The sequence below is a fragment of the Dipodomys merriami genome, unplaced genomic scaffold (genome assembly GCF_024711535.1).
Source record: "Dipodomys merriami isolate MVZ:Mamm:240054 unplaced genomic scaffold, mDipMer1.0.p SCAF_2, whole genome shotgun sequence".
Lineage (NCBI taxonomy): Eukaryota > Metazoa > Chordata > Mammalia > Rodentia > Heteromyidae > Dipodomys > Dipodomys merriami.
The window spans coordinates 72,611,683-72,636,460 of NW_027203381.1; the positions used below are offsets into that span (position 1 = coordinate 72,611,683).

Sequence of the window (24,778 nt, forward strand, 5' to 3'; positions counted from 1 at the left end):
ATGAGGCTGTATGCATTCAACCCCTGACTGCCACTCTTTTGCTATGTGTCCTTGTCTTAATATTAAACGAGAGCATTGGACTAAGTGAACTATATAGTAAGAGTCTTCCCAGAAACAGTTTTTCCCCCTCTAATACTGGGGTTGAACTCAGAAACTCATACATGCTAAACTGGCACTCTATCATTTGAACCACACCCCAGCCCCACTTTTTGCAGGCTAGAGTTAAATGGATTTTTTTTGGCTACATAAAATCAAGTGATTTTTTTTTGCCCAGGCTGGCTTTGAACTTCAGTCCTTTAGATTTCAGCCTCCTCAATAGGTGGGATTATAGATGCAAACTATCAGGTCCTGGACAAGCAATTATTTTATAACCTGTGACTATTAGAAGCTTCAACACCAAAGAAGCATGTCAAGAGTTTGAAAAACAGATCAAGGGGCTGGGCTTGTATAGAAAGGCCTCAGAGAACTGGATGTAGCTGTGAGGGCCCTGAAAGGTGCCCAGAATTAGGTACAGAAAATAGCAGTAAAGGATATTGTGGGCAATAATCACCAGACACTTTAGACAAAGATAAGGTGACTGATGTGTCTACAAAGGAGTGCTCTGGGGCAGATATATGAGCAACTAGTTCAGAAAAACAGGCCAGATCCAGAATGTGCTCTGAACTTCACCTTGCAGGTGAAGCTAGAGGTGAGACAGAGTTTCTGTGAAAGGATGATGAAATATTAAGAAACAGCTCCCAGAAACAGAGACCAAGCTATGAGTTCCCTCCATGATAGACTTGAAAGTCACAGGAGGGCCTAGCCACGAGAGAAGGATGGATGTTAAGACTTTTTATAAACTGGTGACCAATGTCTATGAAATGTGAGAAGATAGAATCCTTTAATTCCCAGAAGCTGAGAGGCAAACTGGCTGAGAACTTAAAAAAGAAACAGTAAGTCCTAAAGAAAACTTGTTTGATGAGCGAAAGGATACAAATGGCTTCAGTAGATTGGCTCTGACTACTCAATAGGAACATCCAAGAGACAAGAAATTTAAAAAGGAGTCTAGACCGGAGATTTGGATGAGGAAGTTCCAGAATTTTCCCAACCCAAGTAACCAGTATTTGCTGCCCTTGGCCTTGATTCTTTTCCAAGACATTCCAGCTGCTCGTTTCCAATTTTCTATCCAGCCCAACTAATCATAGCCTGGCATAAGGCACTGTCTTTAATCACAGACCACGATGTTAGTAATATGTCCGGCTCTGGGCTATCAATTCCCGCAAACTTTCCAGTTTTAACTTCTTGCATAGGTTTCAGGTATGCCTAATACATGCCCACCCATGACGCAGCGGCCTCTGCTTCTTGATCTTTGAGACTTAGGACTCATTAGGCAACTCTTCTCCATTCATACACAACTCTGTTCTAAAAATGCCCATCCCAATCTAAGTCATTTCTAGAGTTCTAGATTAGGTTCATTGTCAGAATTTAGTGTATGTACAGCAATAATTTGACAATAAAATTGCTAAAAGCACAAGAAACATCAATTTCATGGACTTTTAGATATTATTTTAACTTATTTCATGTTTGTTTAATTAAATTCCTAAGTCTCAGAGAGGGCTATCTAGTCCCTTTCTGCCAATGAACCTTTCATGGGAGATTTTAGACTAATTTTGAATGCATTTCCCTAAGATTTGGGTCCATATATCACTCTCTCACTCTTGTTTAGTTCATTCAGCATGGTTCATCATTTTACCCTCTGTAACAACATGCATATCCATGAAAACTAGTAGTTTATAAGTGTCACACCAATGTGCAGCCACTATTTAAGTAACAGAATCCAGGACAGCTATCTAATTCCTGGCTGATTCCAATCATAGGTGAGGTAAGAAGAGAAGCTGCCTTTGGGGTCACTGCATCCACTTCTGCTGCTGACCATTATGGTTCTTCTTGTTATGGCTGCATAGGACATCTCTGTATACCAAGTGTTCACAAAGCAGTGCTGACAGATGCAGCCACACAGCATCTGTGGATGGACGTGCCGTGTCCTTGTTTCTTTTCCTTTTTCTTTCCTTTTTTTTTGCCTGGGGCTTGAACTCAGGGCTTGGGCACTATCCCTGAATTTCTTTTACTCAAGGCTAGTGCTCTACCACTTGAACCAGTGCTATTTCCTGCTTTTTCTGAGTGGTTTATTGGAAATAAGTCTCACCAACTTTCCTGTCCTTCCTGCCTGGGCTGGCTTCAAATGGAGATCCTCAAATCTCAGCCTCCTGAGTAGCTAGGATTATAGCTGTGAGCCACCAGTGACTGGATCTGTTGTTGTTTCTTACTGGACACCTGGGCATAGATGTGCTCTACCATTAAGCTTCTTACCACTTTCTAGAAATTTTTTTTCCCTCTTCTCAACTGCAGACATCTCCCAGGCCCTAGAGGGCTGCTCCCATTTGTGTGACTTGAGCCTAAGTAACCTCATAGTGTCTGCTTTCTGACAAGCTTGCATAGGTGTGAAGATGGTCCAGCTCCCCACTGAGCAGACCCTGTGATGTGTAAAGATGGAAGAGAAGGACTATTCCCAGGTGATTTCTATAATGACTGCAAAACTGCTTAGTGAACATCAGAGCTGCTTCAACTTTAGTTTTACCTTTAACATCTTCATTCACCCGGGATTCCTAAAACCAAAACAATAAAGTAGCATTACTCTACTGGTAGTAATTACTTTACATTAAGAAAACATTTCTAAGACCAGACAGGAGTTGTATGGTAAATAGACATGATAATGGAATACTCCCGCATTGGGTTTCTTGAGTGCATCTGAGGTCATATGTCACGGAGCATCCATTGGTCATTGGTAAAAATGAGATGCAATGTAATTCCTAATTCACATTAAATGTTCAGTGCATGGGGTAATCCTGAATCAGACAAACAGCTGAGGTCATAATTTCCAGACTCAACAGTTATTATGTACTCACTATAACAGCAAGTTCATAGAAGTCATCTCATTTACCCTAGCAGTAATCTGACAATCCATTTTTTAATTGGGGAAATAGCAGGTAGTATGGATAGCGGTCTTCTAAAAACAATGCAAGCTTCAGGCTATAAAGAGCCAGGCCACAGAGAGCTAGCATTTAAAATCCCAAACTAATATTATTGTAACTACTAAAATCAAAGGAAAGGTACCCTTCCTCCATTCTGTCCTACCGCCTTAACATGGCTCCCACCCCCTCCATATTTCTCAGCCACTTTTCTCACTCTGGCTTCATTCCACCACATTTTCTTATTGAGATTCCCACATTTGGGAGCTTGGGACATCATCCGGATCCCTCTGAACCCTGGCTCCATCTGGCTTACCTTTGTTGGAATTTCCCTCTTAAAGACAGGGCCTTCATCCGGGGCAGTGGGCAACTGGACAGTGAGCTTGAATGTTCCTGTTCCTGGCAATTCCAACTCATGATTCTGTTTCTCCAGAACCTTCTGACGAACTGAAAAGTCAAGAAGAGAAAACAGTCAAGTGACATTCTTTATTTTATAATTATTCTATTATTTTTATGTTACTTCAAGTTCTCAAAAGAGGCTCTGTACAGTAAAAAAAAAAGAAGAAAAGTTTAGTAAGTGTGTAAGGATTAGAATTTCATCTTTACACATGCATTAACACTATAGTTTGGGTCTGTACTTTCCCGGCAGAGCCTATGTATTAAAGGTTTCAGTTGCCAGCCTATGACACTAATGGGAAGTAATGGAGCATTAAGAAGTATAACCTGGTGGGAGAAAATGAGGTAATGTGTGCTTTTTCAGGAGATATTGGGACCCAGCCCCTTCTCCCTTTTTTACATCTGGTCATGAGATAACGGCAGTCTCATGATGTATCTTGCCAAAAACCAACAGGTCAATTGACCATAAGTGCAAACCTCTAATATTGTTGAGTTAAAATGAACCTTTCTGTTAAGGCATTTTGTCATAGTACTGGAAAGGTGACTAACTCATGTAGCAAGTTCCTTAATAAGCATTATTTATGAAGCAAAAAATCTATTTATTAATGAAGTTAATAAAGATTGTTGTTGTTTTTTAAAAATCAATGTTGGTTGCATTACATTGAAGACACATTAAAAATAACTTGGTACAGGCCCTGACACTCAGTAGGTATTCAAAAAGCAGCAGAATCCATTCTACACTGAGATGAAATAATGCAAGCCTCCCTCACGGACAGCCAGGGCCTAGGACATGGCACGATGAAAGCTATGTTTTAGGAAGGTGGCTAAGGAGCCTCATCAGAAAGTCCAGTTTCTTAGTCTGTGATGATGAGGGCCTCATATCTGGCAGTAAAGGATGTATGAAAGAAGGGATGGAAAATATTTTGCAAAAATAAACAAGTAGAGGATTAATATATCAAACATCAGGGACAGAGTATATGCCACGCCTACTCCAGTGGAGTCTGCTTAGCATGGAACACCTGCTATCAGATCTGAGAATGGGGCTTCAAAGAGGCCTACCTCCTGGAAAGTCTGGCAAGCCCCTGGGAAAGAGGTGTTCCTGTTCCTGTTTCTCTTTTCTTCGCTGTATAGGAGTGCCCATTAATCTTTTACTGCTCCTGCTGCTTATTCTACTTACTCATGCTCAACGTTCCCTTATTCAGGGCTCTTTCTTGGAAGTGATGATGACTCCAACATCCGATGAGTGTCCTGAGAATATGACTAACTCACCAGAGTTAAGTGCTACCCTGAAAGCCCCTCTTATGGAGGTTATTAGACAAGTCATAAGTAAATTTAAAAGTATTGGGGGGTTCATGACGTCACTTCAGCAGAAGGAATTGTTTATAAGAGATTTACAAGAAGCTGTAGGCACGGCTAGAGCAGAAAGAGTGTATGGCTATTGGGGACTTCCCTTTAATCCTGAAGCATATACAATAGACCCATATGGATATCCTGTAGATAAGAAAGATGTAGACGGATATTTAGACCAAAAGCTAAATAAGATTCCTAAAAGGTTGGTAGATGGAAGGTGGCAATGGCTTATCAGAGGAAAATGGTGGGATCCTCCATTATCTAGGGGACCCCAAAGACTTCCCCCAGATCCATAGCCTGTTACAGGTGTGTATGATAAGGATGGCAACCGTTGGGTAAACTACTTAGGAGAAAGAACTTCCTATTACTCTCTTCCATTTACTGAGAGACTTGCTAGATCTAGGCCTCCTTGGTGCTTACTATCAAAAAAGAAGGAACAAGGAAGATCTTATGAGATAGTTAAGGCCTTTATGGAGAAGAGTAAACGATTATGTGAAAGGGTTACAGTGAAGACACTATGAGCCTGAATTTGATATATGGCCAGATTTAACTAAGTATACTGAATATCATGATTTTTGGCCACAAATTGGGGACCCTCTAAAAAATGGCAAAGAAGCACAATTGCTTAGAAAAGATTTGAACCGCACAAAGTGCAAAACTAAACAAAAGTAACAATAAAGTACTAGAGTTCATGCCTTTCTGTCCAGCACCTTGCCCATATGCTCTGGTTAATGGTTAATAGGTGATAAGCATCTCGAAACCAATTGTATTTCTTAAAAATATTTGCAATATCTAGTATATGTATGAGTCAAGCGAAAAAGGTCAGATAATGTGATGTTAGGAAAATGAACCCTTAGATATGTAATTTAATGTTTTCCTTTCATGCATTTGTTTCTAACGCATTTATAAGATTATCTCTTTGTAGCTTTGTATGTCCCTCCCCCACAGTATAACCCCTGCTTTCACTATATTTGATGTCAGTATAACTTGTAGAGGAGATGGGGAAAAACAAGTTGTTTAAGGATACAGGTGGACCTGTTGCAACAATGAGAAGTACAAGATGTCATGTCGAAAAGGAGCTTTACAACGTTGGTGCGGGGAGGGGGGGGTGAGAAGGCGGGGGGGGGGGATTGGGTGGGAGGGTGGGGGGAGGGAGGCTGGGAAGGGATGGGAAGGGTAAACAAAGGAGGAGGCTGCAATGCTTGATAAGAAATGTACGCATTAACCTGCCAATGTAATTGTAAACCCTCTGTACAGTGTGTTCACAAAAAAATAAAAATTAAAAAAAAAGAAAGATCTAAAAAAAAAAAAATAGAGGTAAAGCCTGGAACAAGTGCCTATCGTCATAGCTCGTCATCCAAAAACAAGATCAGGCGACTAGCTGGTGACCACCCAAGAACGAAGCCTTGCAGCAAGGTTGTGTAACCTTTTGCCCTTTCTCATGGAGACCTTTTTCTATAAAAGCTTGTCATCCTCTGCAATAAATCACACTCAGCATTCACTCCTCTTCTGTGTGAGTTGTCTGTTTGCCATCTCCCCACCTGTTCCAGTTACCCCCACTAGGTGTCCTCCATCGTCCCGACAGAGCCGGTCCACGGCAAGTATAAAACTGAAAGTGGAAGTGGACATGTGAGTCTAGATGTGACTTTAACCCTGCCAAGAACCAGCTGAATGGCTGTAAGGAAATACAGCTTAACCTCTGTGGAATTTTCATATCCCTGCTTAGCATTTTGTCTGTGAATGCCTTTGGTAATGCCCTCAAATGCAATGCAGATGTAAGCTGGGATGATCAGAAGGATTAGCTAGAAAAGGGAAATTCCATGAAAACATGGAAAGGGAGTTTTGTTAAGGAGGGGGTGTGGTCAACAGTAAGATGGCTCTGAGGTCTGGCAGAAAGGAATTTGGGGGGCCCTGCTATTTGTGGCTGTGGCTATGACCTGTGTGCTGGGTTACTATGTTATATTCTGATGCAAAGGGTTGGAGAAGCTGAGTCCTTTTTTCCTCCTCCTCTCACCCTTACTTTTTTTTTAAATTTTTATTTTTTTAATTTAATTTTTTTGTGAACATACTGTACAGAGGGGTTACAATTACATGGGCAGGATAATGCGTACATTTCTTATCAAGCATTGCAGCCTCCTCCTTTGTTTACCCTTCACATCCCTTCCCAGCCTTCCCCCCCCCCCCCCCACGTTGTAAAGCTCGTTTTGGACATGACAACTTGTACTTCTCATTGTTGCAACAGGTCCACCTGTATCCTTAAACAACTGGTTTTTCCCCATCTCCTCCACAAGTTATACTGACATCAAATATAGTGAAAGCAGGGTTTATACTGTGGGGGAGGGACATACAAAGCAACAAAGAAATAATCTTATAAATGCGTTAGAAACAAATGCATGAAAGAAAAAAACATTAAAATACACATCTAAGGGTTCATTTTCCTAACATCACATTATCTGACCTTTTTCGCTTGACTCATACATATACTAGATATTGCAAATAAGGGAAACCATGGGACCTATGTTTCTTTGGGCCTGGCTTACTTCACTTAATATAATTTTTTCCAAGTTTTTCCATTTCCTAACAAATGGGGCAATGTCATTCTTAATGCGTTAGAAACAAATGCATGAAAGAAAAAAAAACATTAAAATACATATCTAAAGGTTCATTTTCCTAACATCACATTACCTGACCTTTTCCGCTTGACTCATACATATACTAGATATTGCAAATAAGGGAAACCATGGGACCTATGTTTCTTTGGGCTTGGCTTACTTCACTTTACAAACAAGACCACACTAAAGCTCCCAGCACAACTATGTTTATTGCAGCATTATTTACCATAGCTAAGATATGGAACCAATCCAGATGCCTGTCAGTAGATGAATGGATCAAGAAAATGTGGTATATATACACAATGGAATTCTATGCCTCCATCAGAAAGAATGACAGTGCCCCATTTGTTAGGAAATGGAAAGGCCTGGAAAAAATCATCCCTTACTTTTTGTTGTGATAATTAATACTGGGCTTGAACTCAAGGCCCTATGCTCTCACTTGGCTTTTTCGAACATACTTCTACTTCAGGCTTGTTGCTGGTTATTTGGACATAAAAATCCCACAGACTTTTCTGCCTGGACTATCTCTGAATGGTGATCCTCAGATCTCAGCCTCGTGAGTAGCTAGAAATACAGGTGTGAGCCACTGGTGCCTGGCTCAAAGTCTTAAAGGGAGGCATGATGGATTTTCCACCTCAGCCAACCATAAAGGAATGGACCTCAATGCTCACTTGGAAACAAGCATTAGAACTGACCTGAGAAAGAATGCTAGCCTCCAACTCCACTCTTTAAGGTACAGGTTGCGGATTCTATCCAGACTCGAGGACTGACTACTGAGAGTGACTTCTGAAAGCTGAGAGCAATCTGTAATCCAGTTTATCTGATGTGATCTGATGTCATCTCTGTTACATAGCTACCTTTGTTCCTGAACTTTGTTTTTAAAGTCCATCCAGGCATATCCCTATGCCAGCTGCTTCTCAGATTGTGTGCAATACGTATGCACATAGGTATTTCAGGGGCTGAATGGTAGTATGATCAGTAATGTGATCCTCAATAAGGACAGGAGTTTGGGAGGAAGAAGAGTGGGAAGTCTCATGTCCAGCTCCCCTCACCGACAAGGACAGTATCCTTCCTGAACCAAGCTCAGAGCATCTACATGTAATTTTATCTAAGAAGACGGGTTCTTGCATCCTTGGAAAATTTCAAGCTCTGATTTATGACAAGCAATTTTGATAACATGTTCAAACTAGGGTTTAAAAGTTACAGGCAGTCTGTGCCCCAAGCATGAGAACTGCTCTTAAGGACAGTGGGATTTTAGAGAAGAAAGAACCCACTAAGGGCCAGGGGAAGCTGATAGCTGGAATCAAAGTAGGGGACCTTCTAGGAAAAGGGAAAGCTGGAGGGAAATGGCACTCCATGGTGGAATTAATCCTTGGAGAGAACTGTTCTTAGTCTTCTATAAGAAGGGCCAAGCGGGTCTCTTGTTCCCTTCTGCCTCTCCTGCTAACCTGTCTGCATCCTTCCCTTTCTCCTTCAATTTCCCCTTCCAGGGTCCCTGTTGGGGCATTGTATCTCTCCAAACTGCAGGGCCCCAGAGGCTCCTTGCCTCTCCTCAAGTCCAAAGACAGGAAGATGACTGTTGTCTGCATCCTGAAGACCACTGGGGGTTGTCACCAGGCTAAGAAATCCCAGGGGGGAGGTGACATTCTGGGAGTCATAGATTTGGAGTTCCCACAAGAGACCTGAGCAAGCCCATAACAGGTGGCCCTTGGCCCACTTTGGAAGAGGAAACTGGTGGGGAGCACGGGGATTCTTACTTGCTCAGCTACTGGCTAGGAGGAACTTGGCCCTGAGAGTGAAACATCCCAATTCACATCACCTCAGAATGCCAGCGGTGCTCCACATGTGTGGACGCCCGTGAGACTGAGGAGGGGTGACAGTGGGCCCCAGACTGGGGAAGGGGTGTACATAGCAGCCTTCTCCCCTCCACTAGTCAAGGCAAACTGGGTGAGGGGCCTCAGCCTGCACCCAAGGGACCTCAGAATCCTGGGAATCTCCATAATCCAGGAGGAATCCCAGCAACTCCCAGTAAATCCCAGTGAGTTTCTTCATCCTCTCCCACTCCCACTGACAAACAACAGGAACAGGGAAAGACAGCTGAGAAGACAGCGACGAAGGTTGATGGACTCAGGAATCTCAGCTCCCAGTGAATCACAGCACCTAGGGTGAGCTCTGAATCATTCACCTCCACTCTCCAGGGGCTACTTCACCTCCTGCGACTGCCAATTGACCGGTGCATCCCTCCTGTACCCCCATCCCTGGCCAGTTCTCCCAGCAGGAGGAGCCAGCGCTCCCCCCAACCTTTCCTTTGCGCCCCTCACCATCATCTGGGAAGAAGAGCACCAGGAAGCGCTGTGGGTTCCCGGGCTCCTGGCGGACCTCACACTCGCCGCCTCCGGATCTCTTCGAGCTCTGGAAGTACTTCTGCAGCTTGATAGTTAAGTTCTTGGGGGGATGGGGACCCCAGGACCCCTCCACCAGCAGCGGGAAGGGGCCCACGCCAGCCATCCTCGGCTGGGCTCCTGTGGTGACTGAAGAAAGCTCACTTTGACCCTTTCGCTTTCGTTTCCAGGAAACGCCTTTAGTTCTTCACTTAGGTCCAGCTGCTCTAGGACAGGAATAGTAGCTCTGCCCTCCTAAACCCATTTCCCAGCCTTTCCCCCAAGTTGCCCTTTGGGGCTGGCTGTCAGGCTCAGCTGTTCTCAGTCCCTAAGCTGAGCCATCACCTGCCAAGCCACTGAGACACATTTTTCACAAATACACATTTCTATATATATTTTTTTAATTTTTGGAATCAGTCCCACCTTTGACAAGAAAGTGGCTCATCAGCTCTGATTTTTCTTAGGACTTTTGCTGCCCCTCTGGGGAAGACCATCAACAATCAACAGACGATCTGGATCTGGAATTTTCCTTCAGTGCTTCCTTCAGTCTTTCCTTTGAGTTATGTTTCATGACCAGAGACTACTGCCTCCAAAGATGGTAGAAATGATACACTGCCTATTTTTCCAAAAGTTTCTTGGTAGAACAGAGATGCATTCAATAGAGGACCTTCACCACTGCCCACAGCTGAGGGAAACAGGAGTTAGAGCCATGGAATAAAAGCTCTGGGAGGAAGTGGTGCTGTGGCTCAAGCGGTAGAGTGCTTGCCTTGAGCTGAAGAGCATACGGACAGCGTTCAGGCCCAGAGTTCAAGCCCCATGACCAACCAAAAAAAGAAAAAGAAAAGGAAAAAAGAAAAGAAAAAGCTCTGGGAAAGGAAAACACAGATCTTCCTGGGATGAATGAGAACAAGGAAGGGATCCCCAAAATGTAGAATATGGGGAAATGGGCTGTGAATGTCTCTTGAAGCCTAGAGATGCTGTAGAGGGCTGGGAAGCAGGGAAATGGTTGTGTGACTTGCTTGCTCAGGATTAATCTGGCTGCTGGCAGTAGAGTCAGCCAAGTGACTGCCTAAATGCCCCAGGCCAATGGAGGCTGCCTGAGACTAGAGTCCTGGCAGAGGAGAATGGAGAAGTGTGGGGTCTAAATGGTAGAGAAGGCAGGCTTACTGAAACTGATAGAGCCCCGACAGATGGGAAAGCTGAAGATGACCCCATCTTCACCCATGTGTAGACCAAGCCAAGTGGCCGAAGAATCAATGTATCAAAACGGGTGGAGGGTAGGGTTGCAGGAGTGGGGAGAGAAAGAGGCTGGGAATCTGTACATCATCCACCCATGAGGACAGTGTTTCTAGTTACAGGGAAGCCTTATGCTTCCTTCCAGCGTCAGGGGTACTTGGAGTCAGAACACCGTCTATTGGCCAGCTGGGACAATGGCAGCCCTGTCTGCGGGGGAGAAGGAAAGGGAGGCAGGGGCCTGAGAACTAGAAGAGGGAGGGAAGTAGAGGCAGCAAGCGTTGCCAGATCTTTCTAGAAGTGTGGCTGTGGAGGGGGAAAAAGGAGCTAGGCAGCACTTGGGAGGATCTGAGTTGTCACTCGTGTTTCCTTGTTTTTAGCACAGAAAAGTGTTCAGCATTGGTGCATTTTGATAGAAAGAAAGGAGAATGGAAAAAACTGGTAGTGGGAGAAGGTGAGCAGACTTCCTTCTGGCATCAGCCTTAGGAGCAAGACACTCCCCAGCAGCCAGGTAGAGATAGAACATAGGAGCAAGGCTTTGTGAATGAGGCTGGTGGGCGTGTCCTGGAGTTCTCACCCCACAGCTTCTTGTTCGCTGTTGAAGAAGGATGAGGTTTTTTGTTTTAGAATCTACCAAAGTCAAAACTTCTTTCTGTTATAGGTATGGGCCTGCATTTTACATCGTAACCATAATGAAGCTGAATTTCAGGCTAGAGAGAACCAGAGATGGACCCCCCAAAAAAATGTTTCCTGTGCTTTTATTCTTCATCTATAATAAAGCTCAACAGTATCTAGATATTTTCCTCCTGCCTTTGGCATTCTACCTGTAGATGGTGCTATGATCTGATCCAAACTCCTATGGACCCCAGGAAGGCAAGTGTAGCAGACACAGAGTTTAGGTCGTAGTCCTCAACCAAACATGGTGACCATCTCTGTCTTACCTCAAGCCATAAGGAAAATCAGCAATCTCATTCCCCCAACTCCCCAAGCACTTGGAGACTGAAGGAGAAAATCCTTCCTCACATCCTCAATTGATAAGAAATTGAAGTAGGGATACTAGGTTTAACCAGTGCCATGTTGACCATATGGTGGATAGGGAATTGGATTTAACTGGCGCCATCTTGTCTTCATGGTGGAGGAAGGTGAAGTCCCACCTCCCAGGTGATGGGCATGCCTGCATTCCTAGAAGCAGGGGGAGGACGATAGGTTACTGGACCTGTCAGTCCTGTGCTTTTAACTCAGGAGTCTCTTGAGTTTCCTGTGACCCCGCCCCCTGATGCTGACCCTATTTAGTCTTGGACCAGCTCAGATGCCATTAGGCCCTGCCTTGTCTGCTGTGTCTCCTGTCTCCTGGCTCTCCTCCTGTCACCATGGCATCCCACTTCCGCTCCTGGTGGAGTTGATCTGGTTAGTTAGTATTGTTTTTCTGCTCTTTCTTTCCTCTCCTGCTCTCACGACTCAGTTTTCTGACAGTATTAAGTGGAGTTGAGGGGCTGCTGGTCTTGGTGATAGGAGTCCATCTTCAGTTACCAGCTTTCCAATAACTACTTCCAATTCTACCTTCTCTGTTTCTTGTGACCGAGATACCTTACAACAAAATAAAGTCAGAGAAAATGCTTCATTTAGAGTAGAAGGTTTTGCTGGATTTCATTCAAGGACTGCTTTATCAGTAGTATAAGTTTGTGACTCAAAGTCTGCTTATCACTCCTTGACAGAGCATCCCTGCAGCATAATAGGTTGGGGGGGGACCATAAAGACTCAGACTTTTCTGTTGACCATGGTGAAACTCTGGTGGGGGTTTTATCCTGCAAGCTCCCCATGGCATTCCTCTGAGGCTATTGTGAGGCCTGCATTGCAGCTTGACCTCTCTGCCCAATTTGACTTCCTCTCTCTCCCTTCCACAGGTGCTCATCCCAAGGAAAGTTTCAGCTCAGCATCCTGCACGCTGCATATTATGTGATAAGCCAATCCCTACAGAAGCTGACTTGTAGTGTTCATGGATGTTACCTTTTAACTCCATGGGATGAGGGCTGGTTACTGACTAGGAACAGGTGCTGTCTGCTCAATCTATATCTTTCCCAGTCCAGCCATGCATACTTCCTTGAATAAATCATCAGTGCCCTTCCTCTAACTGTCTCAAGTTCAGGGTATTTGCATTTTTAAAAGATTTATTATCAGTGAGAAAGTACATTTTAAAAATCTTTGCTCTGTGGAAGAGATTTGGAAAGCCTGACAGATGTTTCCTGCCTGGGATGGCAATCCTCATATTTCAGCCTCTTGAGTAGGTAGCACTGTAGGAAGGAGATACCTACACCTGGCCGGTGAGAGAGGTGTAAGTTCAGTCTTCTCCATATAAAATACGCAATTCTCCCAACCCACTTGTTAAAGACTACCATTTCTCCATTGATATTTTTGGCATCTTAGTTAAAAAAAAAAGATGTCTCTAGCTGTGTAACTTTATTTGCAGATCATGTATTCTATTCCACTGGTCAACATGTCTGTTTTGTGCCACTCCCTTGCTGTTTTCCTTACTATAGAGCTGTATTATAATTTGAAGTTAGGTCTTAGTATACCTCCAGTGTCTTAATAGGCATAGTGAATCTTTTGAAATATATATTCCAAAATTAGAAAATCTAGAAGAAATGAATATATTTCTAGATGCCTATGACCTATCAAACTTGAAACAAGAAGATACAAATAACAGAGCAAAGAGACTAAAGCAAGAATGAAAAGCTCAGGAATGTATGGATTTACTGCTGAATTCTACCTGACTTTTAAGGAACTGACTCAATGTGTCTCAAAATAGTTCACAAAATACAAAGGAAAACACTTCCAAACATAATCTGTAAAGGGAGTATTTCCAGATACTGAAACGGATTGAGGACATAAAAAAGGGGAAAACTATAGGTCAATTTCCTTGATGAACACAAACACAAATAAAATGCTTCAATGGGAAATGAAAATTATCATACACTACTTGCAAACCATATTTGACAATACGTTAAAATGCTCATATGCCAGATCAAGTTGACAACTTTTTTTTGCTTTTCCCCCACTATCCTCCCCATATGAAGAATTCAAGAATGTCTTTGTAGCTCCCAGAAGACACCTCTCTTTTTCTTACTGACCATGGGAGGGAAAGAACATTCATGGCAGCAAAGAAAACAACTCTGCAGACTAATGCCAGCACATCAAGAAAGAAGCAGGCTCACATCTACCCTCCACCTGATATCTCGTGTCCAGAAGCTCATGCCACTGGACTTTTCTGTAAAAAGCATCCTTTCTTACTCTCCTCTCCCCTCACTGTGCTTTCTGAAATAAATAGCTTACACAGTCATCATTTTGTCTGGCAAAATCAATCAACCTTTACTTCCTTTTCTCTAAGATACCCATCTCATTATTTGTAAACTGGCATTGCATTCAGGCAGCTTGATTTCTAGGAACATGACTACAAAACTAGAGGGCAAGGGAGGAGGATGAGTTTGGGTTTGGATGCAGCAAAGGATCTGGTGTGAGAGAACTCTCCTGGAAAGGAGAGCTGGTGTGGAACTCAATCCAGAAATAGTTAATTGGTCCAATGGAAGAAAATGAATTCCCCAAAAGGAAACGTGAAGGATTGCTTATTGAGTACCTCTTGTTCAATGACTCAGTACCTGAGGCTTAGTCCGAGGCTTGGTGCTAATTAGGAGGTAGTGGAACCTTTAAGAGGTAGGACTTGAGTTGTTCTTGGGTCATTGAAGATGAGCCCTCAAAGAGGATTATGGGAACCAAATCTCTTCCTCCTTCTCTTTTTCACATCTTGAAACTGGGGACAAAGAGTTTTGTTTCTGCATACACATGGGCCTGATGTGCTGCCTTACCACAGGCCCAGATTCTTAGAGCCAATTAGTTATGGACTTGAACCTCCAAAATAATGAGATAAAATAAACCTTTTATCTTTATAAGTTTATTTATCTCAGGTATTTGTTATTGAACCCCCAAAGCAGACCAACACAAGCATCAAACATAAAATAAAGAAGAGAGGTGGATGAAAGAGGCTTGGGACCTATCTCTGGCTGCCTCTGTGACTCGCGTCACTTTCTCTGACTTCAAAAAGACTCAGCATTGACTTTGCTAGGCCTGAGACTAAGACCCATGGCATCTTCCTCACTCGGTGTTAGATCCTTGAGAAGCTGCAACCTAGTTCCAATGGTTGCCAAGGAAACCGAAGCATCCTTCCTCTGATCATACCTTTCCAGAACACTAAAAGACCAGTTTCCCAATATTCTTTTCTAAAGGACATGTACTGTTACTTTGGACTTAAATAACCACCTGAGGAAACTATGAAATATCCTGGAGACCGTGCAGCTTAAGAAAAGAGAAGAGAAACAAACACACAGCATGAGGATTACTGGAAGTCAGACTTTGATTGCTAAGAAGTGAAACAGCTGACACTGGAGAAAACTAGGAGAGACCCAGCTTTCTTCCCGTGGCGGGTTTTCTTATAGGGAGAGTAACGGGCTCAATTTCTTTATAATCAGAATTCCTTAACTCAAGAGTCAAAGCAGACACCCTGAAAACATTAAAGGACAGAATAGGAGAAACCTGTTTTCCTTGGCACAGGCTGAAATTTTTCTTAATAGAGACCCAGAAACACAACAAATCAAAGAAAGGTTGGACAAATGGGATTGCATGAAGCTGCAGAGCTTTTGCATGGCAAAGGAGATAGCTAGCAAGATCAATAGAAAGCCCACAGATTGGGAGATCACTAGCCATACAACAGACAAGGGTCTCATATCTAAAATATACCTAGACCTCAAAAAATTAAATCCCCCAACAACAAATCCTCAATGAAACCACTGCCCGAAAAATAAGTGGGCTAGAGACTTAAAGAGAAACTTCTCTGAAGAAGAAATAAGAATGGGCAATAGACACATGAAGAAATGCTCAACCTCTCTAGTCATAAAAGAAATGCAAATCAAGACAACATTGAGATACCACCTCACCCCAGTTAGAATGGCTATAATCAAGAACTCTAATAACAATAGATGCTGGAGGGGATGTGGCCAGAAGGGAACCCTACTGCATTGTTGGTGGGAGTGTAAACTTGTTCAACCACTTTGGAAAGTAGTATGGAGGTTCCTCAAAAGACTCCATATAGATCTTCCCTATGACCCAGCAATCCCATTTTGGGGCATTTACCCAAATGATCACAAACAAGACCACACTAAAGCTACCAGCACAACTATGTTTATTGCAGCATTATTTACCATAGCTAAGATATGGAACCAACCCAGATGCCCCTCAGTAGATGAATGGATCAAGAAAATGTGGTATATATACACAATGGAATTCTATGCCTCCATCAGAAAGAATGACATTGCCCCATTTGTTAGGAAATGGAAAGACTTGGAAAAAATTATATTAAGCGAAGTAAGCCAGGCCCAAAGAAACATAGGTCCTATGGTTTCCTTTATTTGCAATAACTAGTCTATGTCTGGGACAAGCAGAAAAGCTCAGATAAGATGCTGTTAAGTGAAATGAACCCCAAGATAGGGACACAGTGGTTTTTCTTCTTTGCTATTGTTTCTAACATATTTAAAGGTACCATGTGATTTTTTTTGTTGCTTTGCATGTCCCTCCCACATGGTATAACTCCTGTTTTCACTGTATTTGATGTTGGTATAATTTGGGGAAGGGAAGAGAAAAACAAAATGTTTAAATAGGGATACAGATTGACCCATTGAAACAATGAGATGTACAAGACACTATGTCAAAAATGAACTTTACAATTTAGGCAGGGGATAGAGGGAGGGAGGAGAGGGAGGATGTAATTGAGGAGGTGGGAGGGGTGGGATGGTAGGGGAAAAACAAAGGAGGAGGCAATGATGCTGGATAAGAAATGTACTCATTACCTTGCTCATGTAACTGTAACCCCTCTGTACAGTATTTTCACAATAAAAAACTTATTTAAAAATACATTGTTGAATATTTTAGTTTGATGTTCAAACTAAATCTTTAATCCTCTCAATTCCTAAAACAAGCCAATGAGGTAAGTCTTAATTTTACAGACGAAACCAAACATTAAGACATAAGGTCTTTGTCCAAGAATGGACAAAGACTGCAGCCTGCCAGAGACATAAAACAATGCGTTCTCTACTGTCCAAGAAGAACAATTTCTATGTACATTAGACAAATTTCTCAAAAAGGTTAAAAAGCAATAAAGATATAAATCATAGACAAAATTGTGGCAAAATACTTCTAGCATATACATAAATAATTTTATGAAATCAGAATTGTTAGCCCAATGAGCTCCCTTCCCATAGTTTAGCATGCTCCTTCCCCTCTTCCACAGCTTGGCATGCTCCCGTCCTAGGTAACACTAAGTCCATTTAGTAAAGACAGTAAATAATCAGCCTCCTTTGCCCTGAGATGGCACTCCTCTGGGGCAGCTACTACCATATAAGGCAGCAAGAGCCCCTTAGAGTGACCTTCAGGTCTGGGCAGCTGCAGAGCTCTTTATCACTACTTGGGCAGCAGCTATAAATCCTGATCCACTGTGATGAAGCCCCTGGCCCTCAGGTCCACACCAGGGTGTCCACCTCTTAACCCCTTCTAGCCCCTCCTAAACTTCAGTAGGTTATATAGGTCACTTCAGAAATAGTCAGCGCTCCTCACTCCTCCCTTGTAAGAAGAGGTCTTGCCAGTCCCTTTTCTGGTAATAAACCTTTTCTTTGTTTTTTTGTACCTGGATGTCTGTGTGTTTTCCTGGCAAAGTCTAAAATAAATCTAATAAGAATAACCAAATATTAAATTTGTCTTCCAAATATGGTTTCCTGGTCTACTTGTAGAACTTATGTGTTTTGTCTCATATGTTTCCTGAAATGTTTTGATTTTTCACAATCTGTTATGGGTGTAGAGGTATGTTCAGTATAATCTACATCATAGTTATCTGTCCTTCCCATTCTACCACTCCAGCCACTGGTAAGAAAACTTCTAGATCAACAACAAGAAGTCCTAAAATCTTATGGGTGATGCTTTTGTGATCTAAGAGAATAAGGAATTTGTTATTTGTGGAAGACCTTGTCATGAAGTGGTCTTAAATTCCTTTTAGTAAAGAATTGAAGTCTGGTAAGTGGCCAGACTTGCACCCAACGATGGCCAACTCTATACTTTTCAAAAGCTCTATTCTTGGAGCATCAGTTTAGCATGTTTCTACAGTTAGACAAGTTGTACGTAATTTGTTGATAACGAATTTAAATACTACAATTTTCACCAAATTACATAATAAATTAATTTTAGCATAAAACTGAAGACTCTGGTGGTAAGTGGATTATTTTCATTTGTGAAGTTTAACATTGTCATCACAACCCTAGATGATGAACTTCCTGTTTGGATTATGTTGTAGGAAGGATGCTGCCCTACCTTTACTGATATAATAAGGCCCAGACTTAACGTTTGTTTATTGTTTTCTCTGCTTAAAGTCAGTTTGTGTCCTTATTAATTTTTTTTTGGGTCCGGTCGTGGGGCCTGGGTCTGGGTGCTGTCCCTCAGCTCTTCAGCTCAAGGCTAGCGCTCTATCACTTGAGTCACAGTGCCACTTCTGGCTTTTTTCTTTTTGCTTATGTGGTGCTGAGGAATAGAACCCAGGGCCTCATGCATGCAAAGCAAGCGCTCTACCACTGAGCCAACTTCCCAGCTATTGGGTTAAATTTGATCACCTTTCAAGCAACATACTCTGTGGCATGGAGGAATAAACATTTCTCCCTCACTTAGAACTCTAAAAGTTCTTGAGCACATGAAAATTGTCAGAGCTGTTTAAGACACTGTCTTTTTGGAACAGAATGCTTAGAAGGAGGCAAAAAAAGAGAAGGAAGAAGTAGATTCTGCCAGCTCCACCCTGTTGGGAGCCTCCAGTGCTCAGGAATCCGATGTAGCCCTCCAATGCACAACATGTTCTCCCTCCCCAGACAGCCTCCTGAGGCCTTTCCAGCTTCACCATGTTTCAACAGAGGAGGGTTCTTTATGACTGCCTGATGCATAGTCAGTGCATTGAATGGATATTTCATGAACTAACTTCTGTGTGTAAGTTCCACAGCATTTAATAATTTAGAAAATACTTAAAATATCTATTTCTGTGGTTCAATCTTATCTCTTTCATTTAAAATTCAATGCTACATAAAATACCTTAGTATAAGCATATATGTGTGTAAGTTGTAAGTAGACATATGTAAGGAGAACATGCTCAAAAGTGTGATATCAATGGGTGTGACCATTTTGGAGGAAATCTAGGAAAAAGGGCTTGAGTTTCATTTCTGAGTGTGCATAATATACAGAAAAGTTAAAGGAAGGGGGATATAAATGCTAACAGTAATTTTTTAAAAGTAGAGAGCCTTAAAACTTATTAAATTGTAGTAGTAAAATTTTAGTAGTTCAGATTTTTTGTAGTACTAGAGTTTTAACTATCAAGAAAGCCCTGCTTCATTATTCTAGGCTACAACTACCTCATAAAGTATAGTTAGTTTTGTGTCTAAAGTACAACAGCTTCCTTTCTTTTCTCCTATCTGATGCTACTGAGCTTTTTTTGGAGCATTCGGCCAACTTTGTACAAAAGAGCCCAAGTAAGTTGTTATGAAGAAAAGCTGTACAGTCTGACCAGGCATTGCTTAAATGAAGACTTTCCCTATTGTGTCCAAATGAAACAGTCCACATAGATCTTACAGACTTCAAACATGACTCATAGTTCATCTTTAAGATTTAAACACAGATACCTATTTATTATCACCCTGTCTAACATCCACTAGATTTAATACTCCAATTCTCTGTGAGCTGTTTCCTTATTTACTCAAGAATCCTGACATAACAAGCCAGTGGCCATTTTCTCTGGTTCTTATTATTTAAGAGCACTGGACATATTTCCATATTTATAACTTACCTGGGGACTTTCTATAATGCTAAAGTCCACTTGGCTTGATGGCAAATGAAAGAGGAAGTGCAGTTAAATTATACTATCCTCCCATGGCCCAAGGCCTCACTCAGTCACTGACAGGAATTGGCATAACACTCCCTGATCTTCTGGAGACATTCATGATGACTCATCTAAGTGAGATTAATAATTAATTGGCGACATGCCATGACAGTGTCTTTTTGTGTGTGTGTGCCAGTCCTAGGTCTTGAACTCAGGGCCTGGGCACTGACCCTGACCTTCTTTTGCTCAAGGCTAGCCAGTGTTACTTCTGGCTTTTTCTGTTTATGTGGTGCTGAGGAATTGAACCCAGGGCTTCATTTGTTCTATGTAAGCACTCTACCACTAAGCCACATTCCCAGCCTGGCAGTGTCCTTTAACTTACCTATTTGAAGTACTTGCACTTGAATCCCAACTAAAGGTCTTATGAGAAAACCCAAATGAAGGCACCTCTCTGAGTACTACCTCAAAGCATTTGCATTTTAATTATTTTTGTAAATTATAGAATTTAAGGATGTAAAAGGTTGCCCCAAATCATCCAGCAGAGAAACTTCCCTATCGAGGGAAGGATGTCACTTGCTTAAAGTGAACAACTACTTAGTAGAGGAGACAACACTTGAATCTGGTTTCCTTTCTGTATGGAATCTGAGGTGAAATACCTGATTGTAGTCTCCACAAATGTGAAGAAGTACAAACATGACCCATGTTACTTCTCCTGTAACTGTAACAGACCTTAATAGTAGGTGTTACTACAACAAACTCAGATTGCTTGAGAGTCTTTACATTAACGCCATGCAAAATCTATCATTTGGTTAGAAGTAACTCATGAAACAAAAGCCATTTCCATGCCTAATCTATTTCAAAGGTTCTGAATTTTCTTTGCTTAAAATAGCCAAGGGATATTTTATTATCCACTTCCTGTAACAAATAGAAAACTCCTGAAGGAGTGAGAATCTTTTCACTTGCTAAGAAATTTCATCTTCCCTTCATAGAAGGAGGAACAAGGGGGAACAAGGAAATTCTTAGGTAGTGAGATTATTCAATAAGACATTGTTGTAGTAGACATGTAACAGTGTGCATTTAAGTGAATTGAGCAATATACAGCACAACACATATACTGCAATGTAAGCTATGATTTTAGTTAAAAAGATGCACCAGTATTAGTTCATAATTCATATCAATACCATGTAGATGGAAAAAGTTAGTAATAGGGGAATAGGGAATGGATACTTTGGGACATTTCTATCTACTGCTTTAAAACCAAAGTCATCTCACTAGAAGATAATAATAAACCTAAAAGCTGTAACATTAGAAACATAACAATTAGAAGATACAAACATTGATTAAAAACAAACATCACTTAGGACATTGTGTTTAGTTTTAGATGTCACAATTGTGAAAAGTAAATCTGTTTATTAAAGGGAAACTGAGGCTGTGAAAGGACTCAAAACTATGCCACACAGGAAGAACAAAGACTAATAGGGAGAACTAGAAAAGAATATATTTGGGCTTAACATTAATGGTAGTTGTCCTGTAACACGTGAAGGTCTGCTGTACAAAAGATCTGTTCTGCAACACTACAAGGAAGAGCAACGACTAATAGGGAGAACTAGAAAAGAATGTTTGGGCTTAACATTAAGTCAAAATTTAAATACGATAAATATAGCCAGTGTGGGAGACGGAGTTCTCAGGCAAGTGGAAGGTAGACTACCATTTGGTGGGCTGATTTTGCATCTAACATTTGTTTTTGCTTCTCTTCCATCAGATCTCTTTTCATTGAATTTATTAACCTATTTTCGAATATATATTGCTGGTAAAATTCACTTATCAGAATGCCTTTCTGTCAGAGGTGATAACAGTGCAACGATGGAAGATACAGAAATAGTTGAACATTATCAGTAATGGTGCTTTATATCGATTGAGACATATAGCTGTTTCAAGCACAAATAATACTTGTTATTTCTTATCAACTCAATAGCTTATATTTCCTATTTAGTCCTATTTTAATAATTGTAATAGCTTTGTTTATCTAATACCTGCTATGTGTCAAGCATTTTACAAATAGGATCTCACTTTAGGTAATCCTCACCATGAGCCTATGAAGTAGTTTGTATATAATTTTTAGTATTTATGTATTTATTTATTCATGATTTAATGGTGGGCTACAGTTACAAAAGTTAGATAATGAGTACATTTCTTTTTGAATAGTGCAACATCTTCCCTCTCTTTCTTTTTTTATTGTGAAAATGCCGTACAGAGGGGTTACAATTACATGGGCAAGGTAATGAATACATTTCTTGTCAAGCATTGTTGCCTCCTCCTTTGTTTTCCCTTCCCATCCCTTCCCATCTCCCCCCCATCCCCCCAACACCTGTGGCCTCCTCCTAGGGTTATACCATGGGGGAGGGACATACAAAGCAACAAAGAAATATCTTATAAATATGTTAGAAACAATAGCAAGAAAGAAAAAAACGTTTGAGTCTTTATCTTAGGGTTCATTTCGCCTAACATCAACTTGTCTGACCTTTTCTGCTTGTCTCAGACATAGACTAGTTATTGCAAATAAGGAAAACCATGGGACCTATGTTTCTTTGGGCCTGGCTTACTTCACTTAATATAATTTTTTCCAAGTCTTTCCATTTCCTAACAATGTCATTCTTTCTGATGGAGGTATAGAATTCCATTGTGTATATATACCACATTTTCTTGATCCATTCATCTACTGAGGGGCATCTGGGTTGGTTCTATATCTTAACTATGGTAAATAATGCTGCAATAAACGTAGTTATGCTGGTAGCTTTAGTATGGTCTTGTTTGTGATCATTTGGGTAATGCCCAAAAGTGGAATTGCTGGGTCATAGGGAAGATCTATGTGGAGTCTTTTGAGGAACCTCCATACTGCTTTCCAAAGTGGTTGAACAAGTTTACACTCCCACCAACAATGCTGTAGGGCCCTTGTGTCTCAAGTGGTAGAACACTCGCCTTGAGCTGAAGAGCTGAGGGATAGTGCCCAGGCCCAGAGTTCAAGCCCCATGACCCACCAAAAACAACAACAGCAACAAAATCACCTCTTCCCTCCCTTTCTCCCAGTTTTTCCCTATGTGTCCCCTCCCCCAACAATGCACATAGTTCATTTTCAACATAATGTCAAGTGAGAATCACTGCTGAATTTGCTCACCCTGTGTCCCACCATTTTTGTGCTCCCCTTATCCTTCCCAAAATAGATAAACTTACAGATAAGACAAATGGTACAGAAAGCAAAAAGTGACAAAGGACAAAAAGAAAAAAAAACAAAAACCTCATCTACATTTCTTGGAGTGCATTTCAAAAAACATCATTTTATATGATCATAAGTACATAGCTCTTGAGCCTTTGGATCCTCTTCTAAGAATATACTTCTTTGGTCTCATTGCATGACTGTGTAGAGTCCTATATAGTTGTACAAGTGTATATTTTTGTCTTTTACTATCCTTTGTGTCTACTTGTGACTTATGCATACATTCTAGTTACAAAAAATGAAGGAAATCATGCAATATATGTTCCTTTGGGTCTGTCTTCCTTCACTTACTGTAATTTTCCAAGTCTTTCCATTTCCTTACAAATGACACACTAACATTCTTTCTCATGGAAGCATAGAATTCGAATTCCATGCATATATATGACACATTTTCTTGATCCATACATCCATAGATACTCTGGGGCATTTGAGTTGGTTCTGTATTTTGGCTATGGTAAACAATACTACATTGAACATGGTTGTACTGGTAGCTTTAGTGTGGCCTTATTTGTGGCCTATTGGATAAATGCCCAGGAGTGGAATTGCTGGGTCATAGGGAAGCTCTATGTCTAGTGTTTTGAGGAACCTCTGGTATATACTAGTTTTTTTCATCCTTATGCATCTTCGCAAATATTTGTGAAACACCTGTTGTCCGACAGGCTCAGACCATAATCAAGAATAAAAATGTGAGGGCTGGGAAGGTTGCTTAGTGGTAGAGTGCTTGCTTTGTATGCATGAGGCCCTGGGTTCAATTCCTCAGCACCACATAAACAGAAAAGGCCGGAAGTGGTGCTGTGGCTCAAGTGGTAGAGTGCTAGCTTTGAGCAAAAAGAAGCATTAGGGACAGTGCTCAGGCCCTGAGTTCAAGCCCCAGGACTGGCAAAAAACAAAACAAAACAAAACAAGAATAAAAATGTGAATGAGACACTGTCCTCATCTCCAGCAATGATTCTAGTCTGTCCACTTGGTAATGCTGGGCTTTCCATACCCCTTAGCATGATTCCAGGTGCCTTCTCTAAATCTGTAAGACTGCTATTCTTTCTTAAAAATATATACCTGTTCCTTCTTGTTTTGTGTTTAATGGTTGCTTGATAGTGAAGATTTTAACTTTCTTGTACTTGCTAGGCAAATGTTCTACCCCATGAGCCATAGCTTTAGATTATTTTTTTTTCATATCTCTTGCAGTTTTTGTCTGGGTAAGCTTTGGACCATGATCTTCCTTCATATTCTCCCTGTGCAGCTGAGTGTTTACCATAATGTCCAGCTTGTTTGTTGAGATAGAATTTTGCTAGTTTTTCTCCCCAGACTGACCTTGAATTTTGATCTTCTCACTCATGCCTGACAAGTAGCTGCAATTATAGGTATAAGTCGCTGGGCCCAGCCCAAACCTGTTCTCCCCCTCTCCCCAGATTTCATATCTATATTATGTGATTCTCCAAGTCTTTTGTCCTCAGATAGGATTATTTCCATTAAAAAAGATGAAGTGATCCCGGTTTCAATGGTAAAAATTACCCTTTCATCTTAGAAAAATCAGTTGAGAGAAAAAAGCTAAAATTTGTCTAACAACCAGATATACA

At 41.4% G+C, this 24,778-nt stretch overlaps 1 protein-coding gene across 2 annotated transcripts in view; it reads right to left on the reverse strand.

Moving 5' to 3' along the window:
- LOC138832299 (protein mono-ADP-ribosyltransferase PARP14-like) overlaps positions 1–9,874 on the reverse strand; it is a 40,079-nt gene extending 30,205 nt beyond the window's left edge. For both annotated transcript variants that reach the window (XM_070030076.1, XM_070030075.1), the window contains exons 1-3: positions 9,688–9,874; positions 3,325–3,455; positions 2,618–2,645 (exon numbers count right to left, since the gene is read on the reverse strand). In XM_070030076.1, coding sequence (XP_069886177.1) covers positions 2,618–2,645; positions 3,325–3,455; positions 9,688–9,874 — 346 coding nt within the window. The remainder of the gene's footprint in view (positions 1–2,617; positions 2,646–3,324; positions 3,456–9,687) is intronic.
- Between the last annotated feature and the right edge of the window lie 14,904 nt (positions 9,875–24,778).